The following is a 20,348-nucleotide window of genomic DNA, read 5'->3' on the forward strand; positions in this document are numbered from 1 at the left end:
TCTCAGGCCCCAACCCTTCCACAGACAAACCCTCCTGGTTGCCTATCCTTTTTCATTCTCCGTCACTCCTGGTGAGAGGTCCTCCTCTGCCAGGACACATTATTTCATTTTTCTTTCCTCTCAAGAGTGCATTCTCTGACTTGAGAACCTAATGCAGACAATTAAAGCCACGCTCATGTGTGACAGCCAATCCAGTCCCCAGGTCCCTGGCCATGTTCAGAGGTCACTAAAGAAGCAGGAGCAGGTCACTGTAGTGGCAGGCTATATGCCACATCTGTAAGGGTAACTCAACCCTGACCAGATCAAAACCTTGACCTCACAGCAAGGATCTGCAGCACTTGGATTAGTATGGAGACACCTTTCTCTAAGTAGTTCTTAAAAGCAATACGGAGACTCCTCCACCTCCCAGATGGCCTTTCCTAGTGAAGAACTCTGTAGTCAGACATTTTACTGAAATCTGTCCTAAATTTTCTGTATTGCTCATTAAATAGATTACTTTTTAGACTTCTCTCTCAGCTGACCTAGTGCATTATTTGCTATGATGGCTCTTCCAACACCTTTTTCACACTGAAAGACTATGATGATGATGATGATGATGATGATGATGATGATGATGATGATAATTATTAGCTACTTCTGTACCACCCTATTTGGTCAGTGCTGGAGCTAGAGCACAACACCCCAATGGCTCACACTCTCTGCTTATTACCTCATACTCTAGTTTGCTCACTTTCCAAGCACAGATATTCATACATGAGGGGGACCACTTGCCCTTCAGTCTGCAACGGTAGATGCAAGTAGCTCAAGACATTCAGTTCTGTGACCACAAGCCCAAACTCAGGCAGATCTACCACACACTGCTTAAATATGGCCACACTGTCTTGCATTCAGCTGTCTTTCATGGTCCCCAAAACTCTTACCATTTCCATTGCTCTCCTCTGTATTCTGTCCATTTTTATTTTTCAACTCCTTTTCAGAGCCCCAGACCAGACAGCAGCAAGTTTGATCAGTGCTGAGTAGAGGTTAAGTACTTCCAGTTCCTTCCATGTAACATCTCTGTTATATATTCCAGAATAATGGCCCCGTTCTCATCAGTCTTACAGTACTGACTGATGAGTGGTCTGCTATATTTGCTAAGGCTATGGTACTGCTGCTTGCGCATTTGTAACACACAGAAGTTTATGTATGCAGAATCCAGTTTCACTACTGGCTGTCTAGACCTTGAGCGTAATGTTCATTCTAATGTGCTGACCCTTCAGCCCAGCATGACCATCAGAGCTGGTAAACCCCAGGGTAAATGCTTGGGCACACAGGTGAATTTACGTTGTGGATCTCTTAGGACAGACCCGTGAAGAGGCCTTCCAAAGTGTTAAGATATAACCATTATCTTTATAACTTAAAACACAGTGCTTAGTACATTACAGAAGCCGAAGGAAAATAATTATCTGGCTGAGGAAAGACTGAGAGTTTATTCATCAATCTCTGTAAAGTGCTCTGATATTCTTGGATAGAATGTGCACAGAAAGACAAATGGTCACTTTCATCAATCCAACAGTTATATTTGCATTTCTTTTCCATAGTTACAAGTGCTATGTATAGTAGCAGAAATAAAAAAGAAAAACCTAAAGAACAAAATATGTCTTTTCCAAACTCCAGACACAGTCGCATCACCCAGAGCATCTAGTAGAAAACAGCATGGTAGTAATAATGGCTACAGCATGCCTTTGTGTCACAAAAGTTTTTAATCAAAACCGTGAACTCATTCAACAGTCTCTTAGTGTATATTTGATAATTTCAACAAAAAGCTAAACATTGCACAGATCTCAGGAGGAAGCCTCCTGCTCTTTCTGCACTCCTAACAACCTTTGACATAATGAGGTGTGACAAATTGATTTAAAATGTAGTTGCAGGAAGAAGGGCAGGAAAGCTCTGCTCTGCCTTGTGGGTGTTGTAGTCTTTTTGCTGTCTATCTGCCTAAGCAGCAATAGGAAGCTGGACTCTCAGTCCCATAGCTCCCGCTAGAGCCTGCTGCACAGGCTCAGAGACCATATGCTAGGAGGGGGTGACTACATTGTGTCTATTGTATGTTTTTTTCTCTCTCCCCCCCCGCCCCCCCCCGGCATTTTGTACATTTCACGGGAGGTTTAAATCGGGACCGAAAAGCATGGCAGATGAGCAAGAAATCATGTGCAAACTCGAGAGCATCAAGGAGATCAGGTATGTTTGCTTTGTGCCGCATCAGTTACACCAAGCGGCTTTTTTCTCGGGGGAGCGGAGGAGTTGCATCGATGTGAAAGTAGCTATTGTGCTACTGAGGGAAAGAAAACCACCGCTGGGCTTTATGATAAGAGCTGAAAATACGTTTTTCTAAGTAGGGAAGGACCATCTGCTGCTGGGAATCGCCGCTGGTATGCGCAGCGAAGGGCGGCAATGGTCGTGCATTTCCAGGGAATTCGTCCGGAGTGCTAACACGAGAAGGAGTGCGCGGGTGGGAAGGACGCAGCAGCCCCACGCAGCTGGGGGAGCGGCGTCGGGCCGCGGGTGGTTTTCCTGAAGCCCTTTGAATTCTTATGTCTTATTCCTGAGGCGCTCTGTCATAAATCAACTGTTTTGCCCCACTCCCTCCCCGGCGCGAGTCGCGACGGGCTGGGAGAGGAGGGGGATGGCCCGGAGAGCGGAGTACGACACCGAAAGCCGAGGACGGACGTGCCCCCGCGGACGGCACGGCTCTGCGAGCCCGGCCGGGCAAGGGCGGCGCGGCGGGCGCCGGGCGGAGACCGGCGGGGCGGGCGTAGGGCTGCTCAGCCGCCGGGGCGGCCGGCGGGCCCTGCCCGGGGCCGGCGGGTGGGGGGGGTGGTTCACGTTCAGCTTTGCGCTGGGGCTGCGGCCTGCGCCGGAGCGGGGAATTCGCGCGCCTGTGAGGAGAAGAGAGGGGAGGGGAGAGGCCGAGCCCGCGGAGCAGCCAGCGCCCGGCCGGCTCCTTTCAGCCCCGCCGTCCCGCTTGCCCGGAGGCGGGGAGGCGGCTGAGGCGGGCGGGGAGGAAGCCCCGCGGCCGCCTCCCTCGCCGCCCTTCTGGCCGGCACCCCGAAGCGGCGAGCAGGGCGGCGAGCGCCGGGGCGGCAGCGGCTTGCGGCGGGGGGCGGCGGACTGGGGGGACGGGACGGGACGGGACGGGACGGGACGGGACCCGCCGCGCCGGCACGGGGCTGCCCCCGCCGCCGCGGGTCCCTGGCGGGAGCCGCCGCCAGGCGCGCGCGGCCTCGCTCCGCGGCGGCACCCCGGCATTTGTACGGCGCGTCCGTCCGGCGCTGAACCGCAGGGTGCGCTGGAAGAGGGGGGCTCCCGACAGCGGGGGCCGGCACCCCGCGCGCCCCCGTTAGCTTTAGGCAGGGCACTGCGCGCTTTGGCTGCGGGCACTGACCTCCGGGATAGGGCCGGAGCTGGCTGCTCCGAGTAGGCGTTCGCGCCTCCGAAAGCCAGAACGCGGCACAAAGACGGTGCGGGCAGCCACTCTGGGTGTCGCCGGGAGGAGCAAGGCAACGCTGGCGCGGGGAGCCCCAGAGCGATGAGAAGCGTTTTGGGGACACGACAGCTGGAGGGGGGCTATCGGGGAGAGAGGGCAGGGGACAAAGGCGCTGCCGCCGCCGCCGCCAGCAGCGTGCGCCGGCGGTGACAGGGACTTCTGGCCGCGAACAGCACCTCCGAGAAGCGCATTTTACCCGTGGAAGAGGTGAATTAGGCGGCAGCGTACGTGCCTCGGCCGCCCTCGTGCAATGCCACAAAGGTCAACAAAGATCGAGCAAAAATTACTCGCGCCTCTAGCATCCCCACAACGATTTGTAGAAGGAGATGGGACAACGCGTACTTTGCTCTTCTACTCAACTGTTCGGCAGGCTCTGTTTTAAAATACAGATCTAAATATGGCCCACGACAGTTTGTGGTCTAATTATTATAACACCTTATTTAAATATCTCATTAAATTATCTTTTCAGAGAGAGTGGTGTCCCGTAGTTGGAAATTTACGGTGTATTCATTTTTCTGATAACATATTCAAAGGTGATATATAAACTGTAATTAAGACGTTTTTGCTATTAGTTTGCGGCTTAAGGTGTTGTAAAGGTGACATTACTAGCTTTAGCCTACAGTGAAGTACCGAGAAAGTTGCCTGAATATATTTTAAATTAAAAAAAAAAATCAATGTCAAAAAGTCAGTCCTGCTTGCAACACTGATGTCAATTTTGAGCCGCCTTTAACAAAATCTGATTAAACAAACTTATTTTTTCATCCCCGAATCTTTTAAAAGGAGCCTGCATTCTATGAAGGATTCCCTTCAAAATAAACATGAGAATTTCTTATGTTTACAGACACACCTTTGATAGATTTGGCAGGCTTTATTTTAATCCGCGTTCCATATATTATTCTACAGGCAGAGGAAAAAAGCCCTCAACAATCAAAATCAAAGCAATTGCCCATTCCTGTAGTGGATCTCTATCACTTATTAAAGGCAGCTCAGCTGGGTTTTTGAAGGCATTCTGGGATCTGATTTTGAAGACCTGTATCTATATCCATATTTGTATCTATAGATACATACTTATAATTTGTAGTCAATGGAATACTGTTGTCAGTAAACCTATGTATATGCCCACAATCCAAACGTATCTCCACGTGCTTATTTTATATGCATTAAGTAGTTGAACAGAAATAACCCCAGTCATAAAATTAAGCAAATACCTAAAGACTGGATCTCAGTGTTCTGACTGGGAGGAGATAAAAGAGAATGAGAGTGAACTTACTGATGACAGATGCTAGTTTCGCTGCTTAATGCCCTATTGGGACGCACTTAGTGACTACTGTCATCAATGCAGTGTAAGAACTTAAATAGAAGGGAAAAGAAAAGGAGGGCAGAATTCATTAGACAGTCTAGAAATCACACTTACGGTTTCTGTTTTGAAACATTACTGCATGTTGCTTGATGCTAACAGGAAGAGTTCTAATTTGTGTGTGCTTTTTCTTTCCTAATATCAAAAGCTAATCATTTGGACTGAAACAATCCCCTGCAACTCATTTGTAGCAATTTGGCAGAGGATGGCAGCCAGTGACTAGTAACAGTGAGGAAACTGATCTATTTCCATGGTCTTAGGTGAATGCATGCCATAAATACAAGAGAAGAAACAGGGAGGAAATTGGGGACAAATACTCCCAGTTTCAGTAATCAAAGCTGCCATTACTAAATAAATGTTTTAAGTAAATGGGAACAATGAGACTTGATGAAAACAGAGGTAGATGGTTGGATGGTACTTTTTAGTGGGATATTGCCACATTTAAATGGAAGGCAGAGAGGATCTCTTTTACTGGTTTAAGTCCAGTATTTACATTCAGACTAGTATATGCCATTGCGTAGTAAATGACAGAACACCTCCAATGACATTAAAGATTACAGTGTTGTAGCTACATACTTGAATTCTATCTATACCCAGGCTTCTTCTGCAGTTCATTCACAAAATTTTTACTAGTTGACTTCTTATTCCATCAGGTATTTTTTACTCTAGTGGTGAGATATGGGATTTTCAGAGCTGGAATGACTGCATACCTTTTAAAATAGATGTATGCTCACAGGTATACAACTCGTATTTTCTATAATAAATGTACTATATGAAACAAGGTGAACTCTATGGTGAGCTACAGTACAGATGTAATAATCATACTTACCAAGTGAATTTTATCAAATTTGTTTTTAAATATGTCTTCCACAATATCTGTAAATGTCTCTGAGTGACCTCTGATGTGACCTTATTTGTCACTGGCTTTTTCTCTATCTGTCTTTGGTCTGGTATTTCTATTCTTAACATTTATGGGTTGCCATCACTGGGAATAGTAATCCATACCTCCTACAACTTATTTATGTCAAGGAAAGAACTTTACTGTTAAGATTATTTCTGAGGTACCAATGCAAGGCAGAATTTTGTCTTATTTTGTTCTATGGAAACAAACAGCAGCCCTTGTGACCTTCAATTTTTTAATTGTTCCATTTTAAATCTCCTCCATTTTTATTATCCCTACCAGGCAGCCCATTTCTGAATGCATATTGGAGGAGTTATTTATGACACCGTTTTTATCTCTTGCAGCTTTATAAACTCCTAAAGTGAGAGAGGGAGGAACCCTGGTCACATTACTGGTTATAATACTTGGAAAAGATAGCCATAATTAGTTGTCCCGGGGACTGCCTCTGCTTTCTGCCACACTCTTCAGCAAATGGTGGAAGCCCATTGTGCCAGTGATGTCTCATGCACTCAGGAAAAGATTACCAAAACTAGGTACATAAGCAGATACTGAACTCACAAAGACTGATTTGGAAACAGAAACAAGGGCACTGAGAGGAGGATTCACAGGCACAACATCAGAGCCTCCCCAAGAGGGATGGTGACAGGGTAAGGTTTGGTCATATGAAAGCAAGAATAAAATCTATACAGGCACCTGCCATATGCTTTAAAGAAGAGTCCTCAGGCTAGCTTTAAAATGTCTTTGGGAATTTTGGTTGGAGTGAGAGAAAACAGTAACTCTGTTAAAGCCCAGGGTACATATATTCTCATATTCTTACAAGTATGATATGGAATAACACTGAGATAAACCATCTATTTCTCAGTGCTGTGGGAGCAGTTTCAGAGAGAGCCCATGGGGACTGGGTATGGAAACAGTTTGTAAAGGGAACAAGTGCCCCACAGAGGTGTAGGAATCTCCTTTCCTAGAAATGGGTGATAGACCAGCTCCCTCCAGGGGGCTCAGTGCCTTCTGCTCCCATTAAAAACGTCAGACCTGTGTTGCTTGCTTCAATGGGAGCAAGTCTGGGCCTAGTGGGAAGGGAAGTCACACACCCAGTTCTAGGATGGGGGTGAAATCCCTATTCTGGGATTTCATTGCTAATCTGATAGGCAGCTTCCTATAATCTACACGCTGCGTTCTATAGTTAGCTTTGCTGCTTATGGTGAATTTGAATCAAACTTACCCCACTTTGCATTGGAATAGGAATAGTGTATTTAAATATGAATGCAAACCTCTTCCTCCCCAGCCCCCTCTTACATCATGCCTGTAGAAAGTCTACTGTGTTATTCAGTACTGCACTTGGAAACCAATATGGATTTAATTGTACTAGGCGTTAGGTGACTAAAAAGGAATGCTACATTCTTGTTTGTTTCATGCAAGGAACAGCAAGGAGTTGTGGAATGCTTGATTACATGCCTGAAATGTGACATTGCAGCCTCTTGTTAGAAACATTTAAGTGTTGTTGGCACATTGGTTACCCAGTATCATATTCTAACTTCCAGTGCAAGAAAAATAACTAAGGCCTCTTCACTAACTAAATTGCAGGAACAAGAACAGTTCGTTTGTTCTGTTGAACAGCTTGGACAAGTGTTGAATCGCAACAGCAGTAGGCTGTTCTGCTGCTTAAAACTCTCTGACGACTGAAACTCATGCTCCTTCATTATTAGCTTTGAAGAGAGAGATAAGGACTGAATATCTAAACATTTTTGCTATGGAATTATGGATTGGCACAAATGAAAAAAAAATCAGAATGCAGGATATGGGTAGAAACATTTACAAATATGTGACAGGTACTAGATCTTAGCAAAGAACTGAGAGAATGCAGTTACTTGCAAGTGGGATGTTGACGGCCAGTGTCATCTGAGTTTTTACTATTCTGGAATGTCATTGCTCTGGAATTTTCTTTAACCTGAAGTTGAAATTAGTATTTTAGCAGCTCAAATTACTGTCCACATAGTTTTAGTCAGTGTATATGACACTGTAATCACCTCCAATTCATTTTACACTTCTCAGAATCCCGTGCTAAACCTCCCAGATTTTATGGATTTCTCCATTTTGGAACTAGGGTTTAATCTGAGTTAATTGATGCAGTAGAACTCTATTGGTACAAATTCTCTGAATCTACAGTAACTGTTAAAGTCTGACAGGGTTCTGTTAATTTCATAATTCTGTATAAGAATTCTCATAGAACTGAAAAGCTCAGCAAAAAAAACTGGGATTAGCATTCAGTTCTCTCATTGCACCTCATCCTTTTTCAGACACGTTTAGTCTCACCCTTGTCTATTACTGCTATTACTTTCTTCTATCTATTCACATATAAAGTGACAACTCGCAAAAGTATGTTGCAGTGACTTACTGCTGTCTCTTTATATTTTTAATTATCACTGGGATCCAGGAACAAGACTTTGCAGATGGAAAAAATAAAGGCACGACTGAAAGCAGAATTTGAAGCCCTGGAGTCTGAGGAGAGGCACCTGAAAGAATACAAACAGGAAATGGACCTGCTGCTGCAAGAGAAGATGGCCCATGTGGAGGAGCTGCGACTGATCCATGCTGATATTAATGTGGTATGCAACAGTCCAGCTGCGGGCAGCCTAAGACACAGTTGTATATGAATCACTGTGGAATTGTGCACATCAGTGAACTATCACTGGTTCAATAATCTGGACTTTACAATACCATCCTAGGATCCTACAAAGAGTGCAAAGTAAATTTACCTCAGGATAATTGGGTTTTTTTCCTGTCTGTGTAGGGCAGGATATTGTGTAATGTTGACATAGTAAGCATTCGCACCAAGAGGGTAGATAACTAAGCCCATTGTGGCTACAACTTTACCAGTAGCCACAGTAAACATCACTCTGGCAGTCCCATAGAAAACTGTTCTTCCTGTTAATCTTTTCTCATTTAGCACCTGGAAACAGAGTAACTTTGGCAGCTAGGTGGGACTTTTGTTTGGAGGTTTTTGGAAGAAAAGAGGTTTTGGGAAGCTGACCTTGATCACCAAGTGGAACCACCAAACATTAAGAAGCACCAGCCTGAAGGGAATTAATACAAATAAGAGAAAAACACTTTATAAACAAGATTAGTGAATTAGAGGGACTAAATGGGGAATGTATTTTTAAACCTGCAGTTTTTACATCATGTTAGGGCACTTACATGACTGTACAGTGGTTTCTAGCTCTGAAGGTATCTGTGCTTTGCACCAGAAGAAAAAAGCTCCCACATTGTAAGCAAGTACAAGCTATGTACTTGATGTGCAGACCGCATTTATTTATCACTTGAAATGTCTGTTCCCCTACCCAGCTGCATAACTTCAGTCTGTTTCATCCTCTCCTCTTTTTCCTGTAAGACTTTTTCTCTGCTGCTTTTCCCATTCACTGCAGTAAGAAAAGCAGGAACCTTTCCTTAGCTTGTTTGTTAACTTCTAACCATTGGTGTTCAGGTATCTTAGAAACACAGAAAATTAGTTTATTCTACTTTAATATTTTTTTAATGTCCCTGGAGAGTTTTCCATAGCTCTTCACTTGCTGACTTGACTGTAGCCCATCTGCCTGCTTTTTCTGTTGTTCAGAAGGTCATATAGGTTGAGTGCACCTTTTTTAAATGAAAATGCATCTCCTGTGTCACTTTCAGTTGCTTCTTTCTTGCCAGTTTTCATCCTCCCACTATCTTAACTCTTTGTTTTACTATTGCATTGTCTCCAATCTTTTCCAACTTGGGTGAGAAAAATCTCATCTTTCTGATACAGTCTCTTGCTCAATCAGAGAGCTATTAAAGGAACAGTTCTTTAAAAGCACACCCATGCTCCTGTTTCAGATGGAGAATACTATCAAGCAGTCTGAGAACGATCTCAACAAGCTCTTGGAATCTACTCGTCGCTTGCATGAGGAGTACAAACCCCTGAAGGAGCACGTAGATGCTTTGCGGATGACTCTGGGATTGCAGAGGCTGCCAGATCTATGTGAGGAGGAAGAGAAACTGTCCCTTGAGTAAGTCTCCAAAGCAAGCGTTATGTGGCTTTATACCTTCTCTCGATTCTACTGGTTATTTTGTTATTTTATTTTTGTTGGTAGAACTTAAGAAGTAAGCATGAAAAAAAGAGTTAAAAAAAAAAGGGATGTGGGAGCGCATGTATTTGATAACATTCAGTCTGAATTTGTTCAAAGTTAAATTTAGATTATTCCAAGCTGCAAACCCTACATATGGCATGCAAAAATTCAGGGGTGATTGGTTCTCTGGATTTTTATATCATATGCTGCTTTTTCTAGCAACCTTTTTTTTTTCATGAATTTATTTTTTTTTTTCTTGTTTAGCAAGCAGAGGTAGGTAGGAGGCAATACAAGAAAGGGATACAAAACAAGTATTCTTCAGTTGGTTTGTGCTACTGCTAGTCAGAATTTTACTTTTTGCTGCATACACATGGCAGCGGCATTTAGCCATATACATACGATTGGCAACAAGTAAGTTTACCCTAGATGTGGAACAGATTTGGATAATAAATTACAGTTTCATTTTTAGGTATAACCTAGGTGGGAGAAGGTGACAGAATTAGCTACTATTCAAAGAACAGTGTCCTTTGTTTAACAGATCCATTTTAAATGCAAGTGATATTTTAAGAAACTTAGATTTCTCTTAACACCCAGCATTATTTGGCATTTTCACAGACACAGTTTTCAAGATTTCTTTTGCATTTCTTCAGAAATGCTGTCTTCCATTCCAACCACCTTGATACTACAAAGAATGTATTAATCTATTGCATACAGAAGTTATTCATTTTAACAGAACAAAATATAAAAACTAAGTTTGACAGAGGTGCATGTAAACCTGTTAAATATTAAATATATATGTTGTCTATTTTCCATCCTATTAGATTTATGTCCAGTTGTACATCAAGATACCTTAGAAGCTGACGATCTGGAATCTGGCTGAAATGTACAAATGCGGAGAACACCACTAATGCTATTTATGAACTAGTCCAAGTGGTGTCTAAGTGTAGGCAATCTCACTCCAGTGGAGGAACATGATAGGGAAAAGTGATCCATTATATTTTAACACAAAATGTCCTTTACAGGCTGATGGAATACTCCAGTAAGTGGTTATATTTTTTGTTTTTCTTTTGTCTAGCTACTTTGAAAAGCAGAAAGCAGAATGGCAGACAGAACCACAGGAGCCTCCCATCCCAGAGTCTCTGGCTGCAGCTGCAGCGGCTGCCCAACAGCTGCAAGTGGCTAGGAAACAAGATACCAGACAGACAGCAACTTTCAGACAACAGCCACCTCCAATGAAGGTCAGGAGATGGAATGCATCGTTTTTTTCTCTTTTGTCATTGGAATGTATTATGTTTATAAAGTTGACCAATATTTACGAAAAGGAGAAATGGTGTGTCCTGATTCTGATTTTTCTTGCAGTGGTTCAAATCAAGAGCAACCCCAGTAGACTTAAAAGTAGTAGCACCAGTCATCAAGGGTTAAGGACAAGGCTCTGTATTATTTGACTCCTTTATGACTGAAGAGCCTCCATCAGCAGAGATGTAGGCAATTCCCACTTCTCTTGTGTTTCATGTGGGAGAAAGGCATGTAAGGAAAAAAAATGCTGGGCAGAAGCAAAACTAATAGCTAGGAGTTAATCCCAAATGGATTCCTATTAGAAGCAATGCACGTATTTTATGAAGGAGAGTAATTACTGATGGTACAAATTACCAGGAAAGGTGATTGTTCCTGCACTTCTTGGGAGCTTCAAGTCAAGACTAACGTATGGATTAATTTAACCTAACCACAGGCGCTTAAGTGATAGTTTTACTCACCTCCTTCTGTAGTCAGTAAAAAGAGCTAAGTAATTCCATAGCAGTATTCATCCCACCCAAGTTCCAAAGATTCACTGACTAAGGCGGCAAACTGATGTAGTTACACTCCATAATTACATGCTTACTATCTGGAGTTAGGCCATTGAAAAGCCTTTCTGAAAGTCATATGCTTCAGTCAAATGGAAGTTAAAGGGCTTAGTATGGAGCAAAAGGGCAGGGTTCTGTATCCTGTGTTAAATACGTGGAATTCATCTAATCACCCGCTCCTGTCTTGAATTCTGTGACATCACAGTTGGCCTTCACTGTAATTTCTCTGACTCAGTGAGCTATTACATACTTAAACATCTTTAAAACACGTGGAATGTTTAACACAAAATAGAATTTCATGTTGCAGTTATTGATACATGCCTGAACCATGTGTCTGCTGAACCCTAGTTTCAATTCAATGGGATACTCTTATTTTTTCAGTTGTCCTGAGGTTACTGTACAATCCAGAGACCTGGATCATATAGAATGTAGCCTTGGTTTGCCTTTGAAGGCAAGAACCCTTAGTTATTTTTTTCTGTACTGTACCTTAGAATATGATACTCAATAACCCGTGTAACAATGCCGCTTAAGTGTTTGTAACAAGAGGCTGCAATGTCACATTTCAGGCATGTTTATCGTGTCACCAACAAATTCATCGAAATGCGCCCATATGCCCACTCTGCAAAGCAAAGAGCCGATCTCGGAATCCCAAAAAGCCCAAGAGGAAACAGGACGAATGAAAGCCAGAAGACTGACAAGCAAACATGTGACCTGTTCCAGTACTCTTCCAGTAGAACTGCAAATGTGGCCAGACTTCACTGAAGTGCAGACTCAAGTATGACCGACCCATTGTTTTCTATTTAATGCAATGTAAGCACAATGTTCCTGGTCTGTCTTAATTTCCTTCCAGTCCTTAGGATTTGGTTTTAGGAAAGTAAGTATTACTGGTGCTACAGTTTAACATTTCTATCACTCCATTTTTTGGACTCATAAACAAAGTAGAATTCTTAGGCACGTATCCTAAATGCCAGGCTATTCCTATTGGCCAAATGCGATTACCACAAATGCTTTTATGTTGTCTTTTTAAAAACAGATGTTACTAAAAGATTATTCTGTTTTCTCCTGGTAACAGGAGACTATTTGAAGTGCTGAAATAGCAGACTGTTTCACTAAAGAACAATTTGTTTACCAAGCTAGTAAGACTGCATAGGTTTGGGTATCCAGTAGAGCTCTTTTTAAACAGGAAATGGTCACGGGAAAAAAATAAATTGGTTTTACAGGAAATCAGTGCATTAAGGACACACATGAGATTTGGTTTACTGGAGTTTGATTGTACCATTCCCTCAGACTCGACTTAAAATTTAGAAGGGGGAATCAAGTTGCTGGCTGTGTGTGAATTTCTAAAAATGATGTAATTTGTAATGCTTTAATGTCTTAATTATTTTCAGCAGTCAGAAGACTGATTGACTGAAGTACAAGGCTCAAATGACCTGTATTAGTGGTCTGCCTAGGCTCTATGGCCAACCAGCTCACTGTAGTTCTCTAGGAAACATGCATGAAATATCTCAAATCTCTATGTGCACAGACTGCAACATCAGCCATTCTGCACATCTTCTATTCCTGGTTTCTACAGCCATAATCTCCCTTGGCAGACATACCCTCCACTGGAGCACAGGGAAGTTCTCTAACATGCACCAGGAACAGTGTCAACTAAAAATGATGTATTTCACCACAACTGCCTGGCTTTGGTGTCATCGTCTTCCCTCAACCAAAACTTCCTGTTTTTGTATCTTTTAATAGGGCATTATCAAGTAAGCTTTATTTCAGCCCAGTTTTTTCTTCTCACTCTCTACGTGTGCCAAAAGTACCCTGACTAAAGGATCCTTCAGACCACTCCCTGTATCCGTGTCTTCCCTTTGTTTCACCTCGTGTAACAACAGTTCCTCCAATGGGGACAATGGCAGTGACCCAACCACAGAACCAGGGCTTAAAATTTACTAATTTCTAATACCAGTTTTTTTACTGCCTTTGTTGATTGAATTGATCTCAAGTATTAAATATTCTTTTCACTAACTTCAGGAGGCAGGGACTGCTGGTTTACATTCTTCTCTCTGTAGCCCAGGTTCTCCTCTACTACTATGCTAGAGTGGTTATACTGAGAACTTTGCCTGTTAAATAGGAAGAACAGGGAAGACCCAAGTCCCTGCTCAGAACTTTGCTAAATACTGGAGACTGTAGAAATCCACATGAACCAATTTTGCTGGCCAAGTCACATATGCTGCCATTAATTTCCCAACTCCGCCACAAAGTACATGTTATTGAATATAGTCTTGTAATTTATGCCAAGTTAAGTTGGTATTCTCCCATTTTAATGTTTCATAGCCAAATAAACATCTGTCAACAGCAGAGACAGAATGTGGCCCATGTGCCCCTGAAAATGTGAAGAGCGGATTCTGCTACCTGAATTACTGGGATTCAGTCTCTGAGACAGCAATAACGGAGCATAGTCTGACCCCATGCTCCAAATGGCAGTGGTGCGCTAAGTCTATCCTTGTGCATGTTTCCTAACACAAATACTGGATTCTACTTTTAAATGTCAAGAGTGGCCACATGCTGTGTGCCCTGTTCAGAGTAATTCCTATTGTGTTTAAGGGAAGATGCACACAGAGTTAAAGGACAGTATATGAACTCCCCCAAAGTGCACGCATAAGAGCAGCATACTTTGACAGCTGTACATAAATTTAAGAAGTAGTGACAATGGAGAATGGGCAAATGGTCTGCAATGAAGTAGTGCGAATAGAAGGATAGATTTGTAGAAACTTCGACTTACAGTTCTGAAATAGATAGGGTTAGTTGTAGCTGCTCTCACTTCACTGTTACTTTGCCAGGTTCATTCTTTCTTGGGAGATCTCTAGAGCTCTAAACTGAAGTATGCTTAAGGAAAACCGTTTACTAATTTAGTATGGCAGTTTCGTATTCTTACTTTTATAAACTAGTCTCTTGTGCCATGTTTAACAAGGTTTTTTTTAAAAAGAAAAAAATGTGAATATGACATATTGTGTTTGTATCAATAATGTACTAGCGTTTACAAATCTGTTTTCACAAGTTCTGCCATATGAATAGCATGCATTGCTGAGAATGAGTCTAACCGAGTATGAGTCAACAGTGTGCCCTGGCAGCCAAAAGGGCCAACTGTGTCCTGGAGCGCATCAAGCACAGCATAGTTAGCCAGTTGAGAGAGACGATTGTCCCACTCCACACTGCACTGGTGCAGCCTCAAGTACTGTGTGCAATTTTGGACGCCTCAGTGTAAGAAAGACATCTGACTATTAGAATGTGTCCAGAGGAGGGTGACCAAGATGGTGAAAGGCCTCAAGGACAAGATTTACGAGGAGCAGCTGAGGTCACTTGGTTTGTTCAGCTTGGAGAAGAGAAGGCTGACGGGGGACCTCAACATGGTCTACAGCTTCCTCAAGGGGGGGGGGGGGGGGGGGCAGCGGAGGGGGCGGTGCTGATCTCCTCTCTCTGGTGACCAGCAACAGGACACAAGGAAATGGAATGAAGCTGTGTCAGGGGAAGTTCAGATTGGACATTAGGAAAAGATTCTTCACCGAGAGGGTGGTCGATCACTGGAACAGGGTCCCCACGGAAGCACCAAGCCTGTCAGAGTTCAAGGAGCATCTGGATGATGCTCTTAGTCATATGGTTTAGTGAGGTAGTCCTGCGAGGAGCAGGGAGTTGGACCTGATGATCCTTATGGGTCCCTTCTAACACGAGATAGTCTATGACTCTTAACTATTTCAAGGAGACAAAAATCTGTATTATGCATTAAGGGATCCTGGGGGTGGGGGGAGGGAGGGAAGCAGTATCTTTCATAGTGAACTAGTATTCTCCTTTTCTCTCTCAGATTAATTAAAGAAGTTTAACTGAAGAGCTCTTCTTGTGACAGCCCCAGGCCCTTTTCTCCCAGGCACCTTTCTCAAGAGACTAGAGGGATAATTATGAAATATTGATTTACTGGTTTTTTAGGCAGAGGAGGAAGCTGTCTGAAGTACAGTTCTTACCACAAGTCTACTGCATTTTTGTTCCATGGAGCAACAATGGCCTCTCCTTTGTACCTAAGGTTCTTTGAGGATACTTCTTCACTTGGCTTAAATTCATTCTTATTTGGGTTAAATTCTCTTAATAGCCACAAAGAGACGCTTCTCAAAGCTTTCAAGACTTTTATATTACTAAAGTCTTGTTTACCCCAGCTTTGTCATTTGCTTTTCAGTGGGCATTCAAGAGACAACAAAATCACTGGATTCTTTTGGTCTAGATGGTTTCCAGGGTCTTTTCCTGGTTCCCCACTCTCCTCAAAGGATAGCCCTGTTGTTCTGCAACCAAATGGAGAAAAAAAAAACCAAAAAAAAAAACCCCAAAAAATCACAAGCCTCTCCCCCTGCCCCCCACCTTAAGGTCATGCTAAAAGGATGTGAACACTCTATTGTGTCTAAAGCCTTTGCTGTAGAAATTTTCATACCCAAGCTGGGATCGATCAGTTGTTCAAACTTCAGTGCCAAGGACCCCATTAATTATAGAGAAAATGTAAGCCCAATTTTAATACTTGCACTTCCTGAATTCAATTTCAGCTTTCTAAACAGGACACTGACTGAACCTGCCAGTGGCTTCAAGTTACAGAATCTAATTTTGAAAGAATAGCCATTGATGTGTTACTCTAAATAGCAAACTATTCAAGAAATTAAGACTTTATTAGCACTTTAAATAAATAAAAGTGCTTTCCTTTATTTTACAGTTTTCCAATTCCTCCGACATAGGTTTTCATTTTAGCATTTAGGTATTTTAGCAATATCTGGCGTTTTCACTGGCTTCTGTGTTTTAAGTATTTTACTCCTGTGCCCAGTAGGAGTAAGAGTGTGCTATCTGTTTAATTTGTCTGTACAGTCCTTTTTAATAAATGTTTGTTTCATGTCATGCTTTCTTCCTGCAGAGTATCTTCACATCTGTTACTTGCTTATGCTACTGAGAAGCAGCCATATCCTGAAAGGTAAAACCCAGTTCTCTAATTTTACAGGACACAATTAGCCAAAATTCTGTTATACCTTTATAGAAAATTTATGGAGATAAAATATGGGGAAAGAACTATCTGTTCTAATGGGCTTTAGACTATGGAAAGGAAAAGGAGATACCAAGACAGGTTTTAACCTAGCCAAACTTCTCAGTCATATTTCTGGAACACTGTGTGCTTAAGCTCCCAGATTCCTGCATCTGCGTAAGAGTCATAGAAACAGTGTCTAATTCCCCAAACCAGGTGCTTCTGAAAGAAACCTATCCTCTGCTACCACTGGCTACTAACACTGGAATTGGATAGTTTGCATGGATAAAAATGCCTAATTTGCACTTGCAGGTGTCCAGTTACGAAACTCAAACAGACCCAGAAAAATAACAAGGAAATCGTGTCCCTCTGCTGCAGTTCAACCACTAAAAGCTCTGACTGGGGTGTTTATTTCAGTTTGTGACCGATTCACAGAGCTTCAGCTTGAACTAGTTCCCAGTCAATTTGAACTAATTCAAACCAAACCATTCGTAGGTAGCAACAAGTCTTGCTCAGACAGGTTTCAGTTTAAAGAGAGTCATATCCAACACCTTCTGTCAGGTGCTACATTGCCAAGAGGCCAAAACCCTGATGTATTCTTCACAGTTCTTTACTACAGAGGAACCTCCTGTTTTATTTTGCTTTCTGAAGTTAAACTGAAAGCAGCAAGAGACATGATTCACTCTCTAATTTAAGGTAGGGGATAGCTGTCTTCCAAAAAGTCCTGCTTGTGCCAGCCTTAAATCCACTCCTTAAAAATTTCTACTATTGTGCTCTTCAGCCTTCACTCTCACTATCCTTACTCTAACGTCCCCCTCTTCCCAGAAACCAGTAAAAAACTGGAAGACCAGTGATATCTACTTATTCTACAGATCTTCAGTGTCTTGCAGTACTTGAGTTTTTCTGCTTATTCTCTCCCACTGCCTGATTCTTTGTTCTTTGCTCTCCTTCAGTTGGCACTTTTCTATGTTTGTCACCAAGACAAAATTGTCCTGACCTTGTAACAATAACTGAATCCAGTAGACCACAGTAGATGTCACAATGAGGAGGGAAGGAGAATACTGGAAATACAGCCTTTTTTAAGCTGCAGTCAAAATGGTAATTTGTATAGACAGCTAAAAACTCATTTTCTGAATGGAAACAGAGCTTTAGAAGGGCTTTTTTTGTGTTCGCAAGGCACAAAAACTTCTACCAGAGTATAAACTTTACATGCATGTAGTCAGAAGAGATGATTTCTTATACAGGTTTTTTTCTAAGAAGTCTGCAGCATCTCAGTTCTGTTAGTTTGCTATACTGATCAAGCAGACAGAAGTTGCATTTCCAATGGTTTAAACTTCAAAATTAATTCCACTTAACATAAACATCATTAAATACATAGTCTTATCAGTGATATAAATCTCACTTAATTCAGCCAAACACAAGTACAGTCATCTGTGTTGAAGCTCTGAGTAATGGACGAAAACTGCATGTTTCTGCATCCATTTTCCTGGAAAACTACTGCCCTCTGCATCCTTATTTCCATCTTTTTTTTCAACTTACTTTATCTAAAGACATCCCCAAATAGTCTCTGTTTTTCAGGCAAATGTCATCGTTCTTTGGTTTGTTTTCATTCATATTTGTAAGAGAATAACAAAACCTAAAAAGCTTGAATCAGTGAGCAAACCTGGTTCTGCCACAGCTCCAAGAAGCTTCTGGCGTTCTTTTGCTCAGTACTCTCCCTCAAACTTTCATACAGAAACACTTAACCCACATTTCTTTCAATGCCTAACTGCCTTAGAAGAGTGATACCACTTAACTGATTTCCTGCTGGTTTAAACCTATTACCTTTTTGATGTCTCCTGTACTTGGATGCTTGCCTGAAAGAAAATGACTGAAATGAACTACTGTACTACTGTGTCCAGCTGCTTCTCTTCAGGTGTCCTACTTTGGAGGACTACCCTGCAAAACAAAGCAAAAAAGAATGTTGAGACCAATTAGGCTATCATACTTTCAGAGCACTTTTCCAAAGCTTTAACTGTGATTGATGGAATAACCTCTCATTACACCAAGCTACACAATTCTGTTACCGAAACATAAATAGTTTGCTTTAGGTTGACTGCTTGGCATGTTCTGTTGTTCTCTTGGTTTGTTTTTCAAGCTTTACATGTGCTCCATGATCTGCTGGGCTAGAGAGCCAGACATCTATACTTCTTTCTGCTTTTACAACAGATCCGGTATTTAAAGTTGGTAATTAATAATGCCCATTATCCCATCAGCTGGAGTAACACACTGCTCCTTCCCCAAGGATGTGCTTAAAACCCATGCTGTGTCCTGCAGCATGGCTGAGATTTCCCACAGCCCTTCAGTGCTCTCCTGGCTTTTCCTGACCCTTTTATTTTTTTTAGGCTATTCCTTAGCTTGAAGTTTTATCTTCCTGTTCCCCTTAAGGATTCTGCAGTGTGATACTATAGTAGAGCAGGCACATTTAGAGGGTTATATCGACAGACCATTCTGAAAGATGGCTTGGAAAAAAAGGAGAGAGAAAGCCCAAACAAACAACAAGCAAACATTATCTATGCATCCACCCATCATCTTGTTCACCAAAAGATGCTGAAAATTCCTTTTTCTCCAATAGGAAAAAAAAAGGAATTTTTGTGGGGGCGGAACACAGATCCCATCTAACATCCATCAGAAAATCTTTCAGAAATCAACCTTGCGATTAATAACACCAAGCTGCTACTACATCGGGCCTTTGGGGGCAGGGTTTGGGGCCCCTGGGGGGGGGGGGGGGGGGGCGAGGTTGGTAGTGGACGTGAGGCCCGGGGGCGCGCTGGGGCAGTCGTGGGGCTCGGAGCTTTTGAGGGGGAGCGCCGAGTTCACTGCCACAGGACGGCCCTTGCCCTTGCCCTCCCCCGATCCCAACGCTCTCGGCCCACGCCGGGCCTCCCCGGGTGACACACGCCCGACTCACCCGCTCCCACATCGCCCTCCGGCCTGCGGCGACGGCCGCGGAGCCGCCGACCAGCCGCGCCGCGCCTTCCCGCCAGCGGCCACCCGGCGCCCGCCCCTCCCGCCCGCGGCGGCGGGTCTTCCCGGCACGGCGCGGCCCCGGCCGAGCGCCCCGCCCCTCCGGGAGCAGCCCGCGCCCGGTGAAAGCCTCCCCGAGGACGGCAGCGGGCCAGCCTCCCGGGGAAGCCGCGACCGCCGGCGGCATGGCGAGGTTGGGCAAAGGGCGGCCAGTCAAACCGACGCGCACAGCAGCCACGGACCTGCTCACACGCTCACAAAGGTATTTAGTTACTCTGACTCGTGCCAACGGAAACGGGGAAATTCGTTACCCTGGGGTGGGGGGTGGGGGGGTGTCTAGGCTTGTGTCGTTTAAAACTAGAGAGGGAGAGACAGACAGACGGAGACAATCCCACCTGCCCTCCCCCTCCAAAAGAAAATAACTGAAGGACCCAGGTAAGCTTGGTAAAAGAATGGGAAAACAAACGCATGCTGTGCCCCATGCTTGGAACACCTGATCCTTAAAGTTAGCAGAGAAACCCCAAGGTAGACGACCTCTCTGAAGGCACACCTTTGTGCCGCAGTCTTGCCTGTGTGTAAGCAGGCTGCCGCTCCGCT

General features: G+C 43.4%; 2 protein-coding genes across 11 annotated transcripts in view; one reads left to right on the top strand and one right to left on the bottom strand.

The window, feature by feature from the left end:
* ZC3H12B (zinc finger CCCH-type containing 12B) overlaps positions 1-20,348 on the bottom strand; it is a 74,158-nt gene that overhangs the window by 43,926 nt on the left and 9,884 nt on the right. The window lies entirely within an intron of this gene.
* On the top strand, positions 1,539-16,697 carry ZC4H2 (zinc finger C4H2-type containing). 3 transcript variants are annotated; one of them, XR_007509471.1, is made up of 6 exons: positions 1,539-2,217; positions 8,216-8,387; positions 9,637-9,809; positions 10,945-11,107; positions 12,277-12,520; positions 16,641-16,697. XR_007509471.1 is itself a non-coding variant. In XM_049827882.1 (5 exons), the coding sequence occupies exons 1-5, from the start codon at positions 2,165-2,167 to the stop codon at positions 12,388-12,390; spliced, it is 675 nt and encodes a 224-aa protein (XP_049683839.1). In that variant the 5' UTR covers positions 1,539-2,164; the 3' UTR covers positions 12,391-16,697. The 3 variants fall into 3 exon arrangements, 2 of the variants coding, with proteins under 2 accessions (XP_049683839.1, XP_049683838.1); XM_049827882.1 differs by having other exon boundaries at positions 12,277-16,697; XM_049827881.1 differs by lacking the exon at positions 16,641-16,697 and having other exon boundaries at positions 10,945-12,370.

The sequence above is a fragment of the Accipiter gentilis genome, chromosome 24 (assembly GCF_929443795.1).
Source record: "Accipiter gentilis chromosome 24, bAccGen1.1, whole genome shotgun sequence".
NCBI lineage: Eukaryota > Metazoa > Chordata > Aves > Accipitriformes > Accipitridae > Astur > Astur gentilis.